Raw genomic sequence first — 11,735 nt, forward strand, 5'->3', positions numbered from 1 at the left:
TGAAGTAATTACAAGTAGTCAAATAAGCCGGAGAGCTTCTTCATTGTCCATACGTGAATGTCTGTTCGCCATTGCAGCAAGCAGGCATCCATGATGAACACAAGCCTCTGTTCGTACCTCCGCTGTAATCTCACGGAGAGACAAGCTGTCACGGACGTCGAGGGGTTGTTATCAGGAAATTCACAACCTGAATAGCAGTGAGTGGAATGCAAATAACAAAATGGACAATGTTAATTTCAGCTATTGACACAAGTAAAAAGTGTCATTCACTTGAGAAGGCATTAAATATCTGATCTGCAATGGCTGTTTCATTATGTCTTGAGTTTGGTGTGGTGTTATTTGCTACGCTTTATTCGCATGTCTGAGATTATTTGTGACTCCAATGTCTCTTTTAGTTTTACAGGTAATGATAATGACAGGCATCTTTCACAAATGCATCATGGTTGTATTGTTTTCCATTGCCTGGTATTGATGTATGTGTCATTTGTGACAGTTTTATTCACACAAGTACATAACACATGTAAATGAAGGCCTCAAAATACATCTCAGAGTGCTCTTACTCTTATCGTTTCGAGATTAATATATTCTGTAAAGCTGTAAATAATTAAATTCGGACAGTCATGTAAAATATTGACTTCCTGCGTTTTTTTAAAACTAGTGATGGCCAAATACCTTTCCTTAATCATAATAAATCTCTGCTTAAAAGAGAGTCCTTTTTACTATTCCGACTATATCATATTATCAGTATATGAATCACTATCAAGAAATGAAGATGCCAGGTGTTCGTGAAAAGGTGAGCGTATTCTTCCCACCGGTAACATAATCATACATCAACAGGTTTGTTTGTTTGTTTGTTGTTTTACGCCGCACTCAGCAATATTCAAGCTGTATGACGGCGGTCTGTAAATAATTGAGTCTGGACCAGACAATCCAGTGATTGACTTCATGATCATCGATCCACGCAATTGGGATACACTGATATGCTCCAACCAAGTCAGCGAGCCTGACCACCCGATCCCGTTAGTCGCCTCTTACGACAAGCATAGTCGCCTTTTACGGCGAGCATGGGTTGCTGAAGACCTATTCTACCCCGGATCTTCACGGGTCTCTCCATCAACAAGTGTGTCCGCGGGACACAGTAGGTCCCCAGCAGCCCGTTATAACGTAATGAGAGCAATTGGTTATAACTGCCTTGCTGGTCAATATGTCAACATGCCCCAACGCCGTTGGTCGGTGTCCATGTTATCGACCACTTGTTTGACCGACTTGACTTATCAGGCCGAAGTGATATAGCGGATATAATGCTGACATATCAGTGCGGCATTAAACAATATTCACTTATTGGCTACAGTATATGTAGTGTTTGACTACTAGTGTATGATATGAATGTATGTACCAGACATATATAAAGGTCATATTGTACTTTATCGGTACTCGACATTAGAATATAATATCGCATTTATAATTTAATAACAAAATGGCGGAGTGACATTAAAAATTAAGCTTGCGCTGTGGTTGTTTCACCACAGTATCAACAGGGACTAGACCGGAAACATGATTTGATTTTCTAGTCCTCCAGTCCTAGTTATGTTTTTATTGATTTTAACGCACCCAATACTACGCATATAAAGCCTTAACATTATTTTATAACGCAAGCGCAAAAATCAAACAAAATAAATCTTTAAATATTGACGAATACTCCGTCAAAAGGTCTACTCCAAATAGACACATATATTGAATCAATCTTATGAAATCAATACAAATAATGTCGCTAATATTGTCCCAAAATACCATTGGTTCTGTCAGTGTTAAAATCAAGCATCGCTCTTCGAAGCAATGGGTTCTAAGTGGTTTGGTCTGCTAGCGCTTAGTACAGTATGTTTAAGCACTTCTTCTCTCAGGTCGGTTTAAAATAATCTCGAGATCAGTTTTGTGTAAAAAGGGTTTATGTGATCTGACAGTTAGATTTGCTACTTAAGTAACATCTTAAGAATTTGTGGATCAATCTTTTCGTAATTAGTACTGATGATGTCCATATTTACTCCCTCTCACCCTACAACAATACTATCGCGAGAAACTGATCAATAAATGCTAGGATTCCTCTCCGATGGAGAACTCGCTACCACGGCTGTGTTAATAATAGTCAACATTCTATAATGCTTTTGCTTGTTCGTTTAGAATCTACAGAATTCAGTTCCAATTTTGACTTTATGGCTCTGATTAAAACTAAATAAATATACCACTGGATATAATTTTACTTTCAGACTTACACCACAACACCGGCTGATCAAAACGAATGACCATCTCCCAGCGCTATTAGGCTTCCTCGACTTGGCACCAGATGAGCGTGAGCGAATTGCGCGCGCAGTGTCAACACGTGACTACCGATACGGTTAATATAGTAGAGAGCAGTCAATATTTTTCAGTTTGACTCTCTCGCTAATAAGCTTTGTGTGTCGGTAAGTACAAATCCCTGTCAATGAGGCGGGGCTACCGACTGAAATGAAAGGTGCCTGGGACCGGCCAATCAAGGCTCAATACTGACAACTTTTCATAGAGTTGTGCTGTTTTAATTGTCATGTGAAAGGAAAGCACAAAACCAAAATCGGTCCCTCAGGAGGGCTACACAGTCCTCATTAACATTAGCATATGGCTGTTTCCACTTCTTCCAACGATTTTTAATCATGAACCTTCAACCAAGTGGAACGGACATGACCAAGTGAGGAAACGAAGAGTACTTCAATATATCAGGTAATAGCGAATATATGGAATCTGATGAGGAGGATTGGCTCTGAAGAGGTGTCATTGGAGTAGCAGTGAGGTTAATACGTATATTATACCCTCAGCTTAATTGTATTTGGATTTGGCTTATCTGACCATTCCCTCCACGAGTGTGACAACAACAAAGATCTACCGAGCAGATGTTAACAACGAATGGAAAAAGTGTGAAAAACATTAGTCACTGTAGTCGGCACTTTGTGACAAATGTCAGTCAAACTGAGTGAAGCTGCGAACTGATGTAGCACATGGACAGCAACATGTTCGAGGACGGTGCGGAGTGAGGGTCGTCGTGGACGGGGAGTTAACAACTTATGTTTGGCGGGGGCAAAAAGGCGACGGTGAGAAAACATCTATCAGTTTGCGTTAATGAAATGATCAATATTTTATCGAGCTCTCTGATCGTCTCGCTCGGCGTGTACACCTGCCCCGTTGAGAGTTCGATCGGCAGATGGTCAACACAGATTTGACCAGTGGCTAGAGGTTTGCTGTCCTGGAATTACCCTTCTCTGCTTGCTAGGCTCTTGGCTCACTTGAATAGACTGCTGTACCTCCGGGCTTCCGGACTCGGCAGAGAGGATAGGAGTGGAGAGTCGTCTAGGTAGGCTCGAGACATGTAGGCGGTGTTTTCATGTTGTGTGGCAGGAATGTTCAAACAGTTGTGCTCTCCGATAGCGAAGCGTTAAGTACTTACAATCACCCTGCAATGCCGATGGTTCAAGGCAAGATTTGGACTGTTTCTGATACATAAACAATGACAGCTGCAACTTAAATCCCGGATTTTGTGATTGCCATCAAAGAGTCAAGATTTTGCCAAATAGTTCCAACCCCTTGACAGATTTAGCTGTCTCGGGGAACGATCTCTTTCCCAATCCAAGCTCGCCTGAGGGGTCTGGCCCACTGGGCTACCCCGGACAGATGAAGGAGTTAGATATGGAGGTAGTTGTAGCGAAGATAATTTCGCTAGTCATTTTGACTATCTTGACAGTACTGACGGGTCTGTGTCCCCTACGGATTCTTATGCATGCTCCTCACTTTCTCTCTAAGAACCGCCAAACAATTGAGTACTTCCTCTGTGGACTTCGGTGTTTCTCTGGTGGTATATTCCTTGCGACGTGTTTCCTTCACCTCCTACCGGACACGCGTAACAAGATACAGGTCGTTATGAGGAACATGGGCTCTCGATCAACGTACGCTGTTCCAGAACTTTTAATAATGGCTGGATTTTATGGAATTGTTTTCGTTGATCAGTTCATTAAGTGGATGTATGTTAAAGCAAGTGAGGCGGAGCGTAAGCCAAAACGAAGGAGGAAGAAATCATTACCAATAGAGGACACGCTCGGCCTCGACCACATGGAGATGAACGTTGAAACTACGAGTCTCAGATCGGACGGAAATCAGGATAGGTTATCCGAAGATCTCCATATCAACGACAGAGTGGACGAAACAACTATCAAGGACACTCTTGATTCGGACATTGAGCCTGCCCCTTTCCAGGATATTGAGGTAAACAAAGTAGTGTCTGAATTCACCAAAGCAGACTATTCTAATAAAGGGCATGTTAGACTGATTATCTATATAACAGCGCTTTCCTTCCACGGTGTTTTTGAGGGTATGACCCTGGGTTTGCAAAGTGTTGAGAGCAACGTATGGAGCCTTTGTTTTGCGATCTGTGCCCACCGCTGTGTTCTAGCCTTCAAACTAGGAATGGACTTGTGTAATACAGAGGAAAAGCAGGGAACAGCCTGGCTTTGTATTGGAACATTTACTCTCATATCTGCTTTAGGAATTGTAATAGGGATTGTTATATCATCGGGAGCTATGTTGTATGCTGACGTTACCGTACCCGAGGCAATTCTACAGAGCCTTGCTACGGGAACAATATTTTACATTGTGTTCTTTGACATTCTCTTCAAGGACCTCCAAGGTAAAGATGATATGAAGAGGATTGGATGTTCCTTTGTGGGTTTTGTTTTGATGGCGGTTGTGTTTGCGATCACCATGTCATGATAGTCAATCCCAAGTGCTATTTCATTAGAGAGCGACGCAAGTGTGCTACCATGCTCTAATACCACTGCTTCTACCGTTCCCAAGAGCTTTCGTAATGCTGAATATTTATTGTGTTCTGCCTGTAGATGTCTTTTCTTCGACAAATCACATCCTGTATTCTGAACATAGATTTCCACATCGGCCACAGAACACTATACTGCGGTTGTGATACATCTTTGTCAGCCAGAATAATCGGACAATGAATTCCGATTTGTGATGTACCAGTCTCGAAATTCTCCATAACACCTCAAGGGAACATGGCTATATTTGATTTTATGCCCTCGAGTGTATTTCTCTTGATCAAATGAGGGGATCAAGGAGACGAAGACATTTTAAAGGATTTGCCGGATTCTAGCAGACACTGTAGTCATAAGTCAGTTTCCTCAATGCTTGGTTGAGTGTGTCAAATCAGTGGTGAGTTTCTATATTTCCACGCAGCCAGAAATTCATGTCAAAGGGCGCTTAATGTTTTCTAAGATGTCCAACACACAGATGTATAACTGTATCAGATCATAGTATGACATTGAAGATATTTTGCTTGTAACTCAAGTTTTGTGTTTATTGATTTTCGAGATATGGATACATAGAATGAGGCAAGGATTTCTATTAATTGTATCACTATAGCAATGTAAGACGATAAAGCGACAAACACATGAACGTGATATTTTAATTTTCATTTCATTTTAATTATTCGTTACAAATTACAACAAAACCTGATGTTCAGACGTTTGAAATCTTTTGAAGTTTGAATAAGGCATCTCACAGCGAGTAGAAGGATGTAAGATCATTTACAACAAAGACACATGTGTAAAATCTTTGTGAACTGATACGTAAACATGAAGAGTCTTCCCAGTTCCGAACAGAGATGTATCATGTCTGACTTCCTGTCTTCAATATTCCGAAATATAGAACGTCAACGCCAGAGACAAACGGTCTCGAGAATCTGCAGAAACGGGTTCATCTGGACATAAAATGAAAATTATAAGAATGGATCACAGAAATCAGTCCTGACACCAGGTGTTCGAGAAACGGGTAAACATGTCCTTCCCTACAGGTAGCGAATGCATTTCCTAGACTTAATCTGTCACGCGGAATCCCTTCATTTGGCATTTATTACTTGTAAAACTGATAATTAACAGCAATATATTTTTGGAAGCTATGGAAATTTAAGCAAAAAATTGATTTCTTTTTTCATATTTGTGAAGAACAAACATAAAAACCTAATATCAATGAAAAGATCTTTCATTTAGTTAGTCTAAATGCAATAATACTCATTATTCGTGAGACATTTTGAAAAAAAACCCGAAGTTTCTTCTCAGCAGGAAAAACAATAACCCTACATATCAATGACCTGTCCTTGTCGTTCAGTATTACCTTACCCAATCAATATTCCTTTTACCCTCGTGATTGCATGTCCATGATATCGTTTGAGCTAAGAAAACGTACCTCACTAAGCGGCTATTAACTCGTTACTGGATTCCTTATATGTAGCCACCAACGTCCTGAGTATGTCCGTCGGAGCAAGTAACAATACTGGTGCTAGCTTGGTAATTATCAGTGTCATCAACAAAAACCCATTACTGGAATAACACGTATATAGAACATGCTATAAACATACGCTAACTTCTTTGTATTGCTTACAAAGCACTCGTGTCCTCAAATTGAGGCTGAAGCTCACGTGCCCAAAACCGTTATTACTCTATGTTCAGACAATCTTTTACGTATATATCTTTGGTTAGTGATACACAAATTATGCCTCAGACTACATTTTCTTATTGTCACAGGTTCAAGGATCTTAGACGCAACGTAATATGTCTACATCGCAATTCTTTCATACATATCACGCATCAACGCTGTCTTGTGGGTCGATTTCAATCAATAATTCAAAGACACACATGCTACATGAAGCTGGCACCGGCTTAGCTTGAATATCATCTCCACTGAGAGATCGTCACAATGGTGAATGTATTTTTGTAATCAGACATTGCCTTTTACAAAACCCCAATTGTTTGCATATAAATGTGTAGAATATATACACAGAAACCATAATATCTGGACAAACTAACCAGACAGTTGAATATTTTTCAAAAGACTGTTTGTTGAGGCTATCACAATATAGAGATATTTATCAGTTTGGTAAACGGCAGTTACGATATATAGTATTTCACGCTCAGATATTGATGAAAGACACGTGTACCAGGATGTTTTTTTAGATCAATTTGGTTGAGAGCCTCTCAAGGAAAACCTCATCTACATATGTGACAGTCGGAGATCCGAAATAGTATCTTCATCAAGTAAACATTTACACTCAAAATGTCTTTGGTAATCTTTGGTAATAGTATCTTCCTCAAGCGAACATCTTCACTCTAACAATCTAAATAGTATCTCCAAGGGAACATTTAAACATTAATGTTGTACATGTTTGGAGATCATTGATAGTATCTGCATCGAGCGAACATCTTCACTCTAACAATCTAAATAGTATCTCCAAGAGAACATTTAAACATTAATGTACAATATTCAGGATCTTGAATACTAGTAGTATCTTCCTCAAGCGAACATCTTCACTCTAACAATCTAAATAGTATCTCCAAGAGAACATTTAAACATTAATGTTGTACATGTTTGGAGATCATTAATAGTATCTGCATCGAGCGAATATGTACAAAATGAAGTTATATATTGATTCTTAATGGTAATTTCTTCAATAGAAAGACTAAACTTAAATATTTTACATGTTTGGCGATCTTAAATAGTGTCTTCGTCACACGAACATGTAAACTTCCATGTTTATTGAATATAGTGTTTTAACTCAAATGATAACATCCCTAGTGTACTTGATTGATTACTCGTCATTATTGAAGGATCACCTGGTATGAAGGGTATCAAACAGGAACATATGCTAACAAGCATAACGAGGGAGGGCTGAGTATATTGACAATGTACGAAGAACATGTTGTTTATGTCTATGTCACTCTGATTGGATGTTTTTATGAAACTGGAAAAATGGACGAAGACTAGTGAGGACAATGAAAACTTCAAGCTTGAAGGTGATGAAAAAGCTACCTCAAACACACATACTCGTACATGACGAGTAACATTCAATGTTGGTATAGCATGGTTCAGTCCAGATGCAACTGAACTGCACACTTGGAAGTTGTATATTATCTGCGTGATCCCTCAATAATGACGCCGTGGGAGACCCAGAGTGCCATTTCTGCCATGAGAACGTCTGAACCATAAAAACTTATTGATGTGACTAATGTGTACACTGGTGTCATCATGTCATCAAAACATGTTCCTACAAGGTTACACATCTAAAGACGACAGACAGAATTAGATTATTTTCCGAACATTGAAATTAGATATAATCTGCACATGTTTAAAATGATATCTCAGTAAGTGCCACGCCGAAATTAATATAAGAGTGTGACATCAAAGTGTATCTCGTCGTATATGAGACCCCAGGTTCTTTAATCATTAAATAGAATCTCAAACTGACAGCTATGACGACATTCGTTACCAGTCGCCCCTTTCCGTAACCTACAAGAAATCTCCGTATCGATCGGTATTTTGTACGAAAACACAACAAACCAATCAGCATACGCATATGACTATAATAACTTTCGACAAAGATTTTTCCCTTAAAGTTTAGTGTTCTGATAAAGTACCTAAATTTACAGTTATTGGTGTTAACTATTATCAAAAGTAATAGGTTGCAAAATAGCCACTCTGACATTAAGATAATATCCGTGAAGCGGTTCAATCAGCTGAGTAGTGTCACGCTGACGTGACTTTTTTAACAAAATGTCGGAGAGAGGCACCACCCGGCTTGTTCTTTAAATCATGGATTTAGTGAATATTCTGTCATGGAATGAACACAATAACCCTCTAGAAAGGGATGACGTCAAACAGAGCCATATACCTAGCCATTATGGTTGACAAAGTTGGTACACCCACAAAGCAACCAATTAAATATAGATCTATTCATTCTGTTTTAGCAAAACTTATCAAAACAAGTACATGGCGAAGATTGACTTTGATGGGCAAGATTATGAATATTGGAAATGCGCATTCGTAATACTATAAACTGTTTTCGAACACCAAAGAATAATAACTTTGTTTTCGTATAACGTACATCCGTTTGATTGCACATGGCATTTTTTTCATTATTTCAATAACGATCCCGACTATCATTATTATGCTTGAATAAGGAGTTCATTAATGCCAATCATACAGAAACATCGCAAATCTTGTTTCTGATCTTCGTTTGTCCAAATTGTCGAAAAAAGTAATTCATAAAAAAGGTATTGATTCACTGATGAGGCCAACGTGTCTTCCTCTTGCGTCAAAGCTTTTACAAAATAATGAGAAGCTATATAAACTGATAGCTTTTAATCTTTATGTGGTCCGTTTTTTACCAAACATTACAGTCTGTTCTCAATATCAGTAATATTCACTTAGACTAGGCGGTATTTGTTGCAGTATCACTTAGATCGTAAAGTAATCTCATATACATCTCAAGGTTGTTGTATCCTCGTTAGTTGTCCTCTGTTAGTTAATTGCAACATTGTGCTGCACGCTATCATGATGTGAGTCCCATTATAACAATGCCGACAAGAATACATCGATGTTTCATCTTAAACAGGGCGTGTATGTGAATGCAAAAAGCATTATGTAAATATAAAACGTCAACGCCAGTGAATTATCAGTCTCGTTTAGCTGCCGAAACAGATTCCATTGGGCGTAAAAGGCAAAATAACGGTGAAAATCATATCAAAGGACCAATCCGTAGTTATTTCAAGATAAATCAATATCAACATTCTACATTTAGTATGTATCAATACATTTAAATGAATTGCCAAATCCAATACGTGGCAGTGCTTGAAAGTCAACAGACATATCTTTGTAGGAGTGAGTGAGTAAAATTTGTGAAACGAGATAGTCAGCATTTTTCAGCTATCTCACTAGAGTCTGTAAATCGACTAATATGAGCTAGGAAACACCGTTTTGATGACACGCATGGAGCCATGTTACATATGGTAATCTCCTTTTGGGGCTGGTAAAATATTTAACGCTGTTCTATACAATTTGTTTAAGACGTTGTGGGCTTGAATGCAAGATCGATATTTAGGTTCAGATATAACTTTTATCTCAAATATAGTTCAATGTGGAAAATCCCGAGTGTCTTTAGTTCAAATCTACATACTTAACCTAATGGATATTCTACAACGGAGTCCTTTTCTGTATGTTTCAATTTAATCAATACTTTCAAGAAAGGCAATTTGAAACATTTTAACATCGTCGCATGTCTTGGAGAACGCATTTTGATATCATAATAATGTACAGTTCTTCTCATTTTGGATTGCATTTGATTGAGAGGCAAGCTGGAACGTTTCCGTTGATGAGGATTACATTAATGCTAATATATTTAAAGGGAGCTCCCGGTGCAAGGCAGCGTGGCGTCAGATAAAGTACAAAATATAAATGCATTAATGGTACAAAACTCGATCGAATTATCTTACATAGATTTATCATGTATGAAGAGATCGCGAGGACTTAAGTATGCATTAGAGATATGAAATAAAACATAGGAAGCAATTGCATACTGAGATAAAACAACAATATTTATGTATGAGAAGTAGGATAAATTGTACCTCTCGCCCATATTTATCAAGAATAACAAACTTCGTAATAAAGATTGCTTTCGCCCCACAGTATCGTCGTTGTCGTCATGCAGGCGCCATTGGTCAAGTAAATTGTAATGTCAAGGTCATTGCTAACGTCATGTCGACATTTCTTTCTAAATATAGTACACTAGTTTTACCATGCTAGTTATGGATTAAAAGCGATAAAGAAAATATTAGTTTCGTGTGTGCAGCATACAATTATTATGCTCTCTAATACATAATCTTTATGTGTAAAAACTAATATTTTTATTTACTTCGGAATGATGGCTGACGAAGGAGCTGTTTAAACTAACTCAGAAGGATTATATCAGTATTATAGTATGAGATGTTTCATGCCTAGAGGTAGATATCTGTAAACAAAAGTTCGAGTCTTTGTAGACTCACAATCGTCTACAAAATGCTTATTTTAATACCTCCACAATATTCACAGGGCAGATTCGCTAGATTGTATATCAATTTAATAAGCCTATTTATTTCTGGAAATAGATATCATAAATTGTAATAACATGTTATGTGATATGCGCAACAGATGTCGAACGTTTCATGACGTGAATTAATAAGTAGAATACTTAATACATGTTATTTCATATCATTTGTATTTACTGCATATAAACTTCATTGCGTATTGATCTTGCCCTTATTACAACAATTGAGGTTTCAATGTCGGACAATGTTACTGAAAACACATTACGTTTTAACCCACGCCGTCTAACCTTAATCTTAGAGATTATTCCCTCCTCTTACTCTTCATTGGACCATACAGGAATGTACTCCTTTATAGTCACGGGGGTGGGGCAGCCTATTGGTTAAAGCAACCGACAACGCCGAACGCCCGGGTTCGATTCCCAACGCGGATAAAAAGTGTGAAGCCCATTTCTGGTGTCTACCACCGTAATTATTCATGGGTATTGCTAAAAGCGGCGTAAAACCATCTCACTCATTCACTCACTCTTTACCAGATACAGCCTGAAAGCCATTCCCCACTGTTGTGTCATACCCTATAGTACAATCAACGAATTAGACTTAACGAGAATATGCTACAAGTCAAAAGGAGCGATCATGTTCATAATCTTGAATGGATGCAAAAAAAATAAATATGGCTCAAAAACGTGTTTGGCTACCCAAATAAATAATCTGTCTTGAAATAGCAACAGAACAAATATTCTGCCCTAAAACACCCTTCAATTATAGGTCCCTAACCATACAAGGTTTCCTCTT

General features: G+C 38.3%; 1 protein-coding gene across 1 annotated transcript; it reads left to right on the top strand.

Moving 5' to 3' along the window:
- Positions 1–2,401: 2,401 nt before the first annotated feature.
- LOC139469171 (zinc transporter ZIP3-like) lies at positions 2,402–5,371 on the top strand. Its single transcript, XM_071251307.1, has one exon. It carries the CDS (start codon positions 3,697–3,699, stop codon positions 4,786–4,788), a length of 1,092 nt encoding a protein of 363 aa, XP_071107408.1. The 5' UTR covers positions 2,402–3,696; the 3' UTR covers positions 4,789–5,371.
- Positions 5,372–11,735: the final 6,364 nt, after the last annotated feature.

Source organism: Haliotis cracherodii, unplaced genomic scaffold (assembly GCF_022045235.1).
Source record: "Haliotis cracherodii isolate W230 unplaced genomic scaffold, xgHalCrac1.p SCAF_1, whole genome shotgun sequence".
Classification (NCBI taxonomy): Eukaryota; Metazoa; Mollusca; class Gastropoda; order Lepetellida; family Haliotidae; genus Haliotis; species Haliotis cracherodii.

What these genes read in the sequence shown, in the direction of transcription:
- LOC139469171 (XM_071251307.1), top strand. Translation starts at nt 3,697, where the DNA reads ATGAAGGAGTTAGATATGGAGGTAGTTGTAGCGAAGATAATTTCGCTA.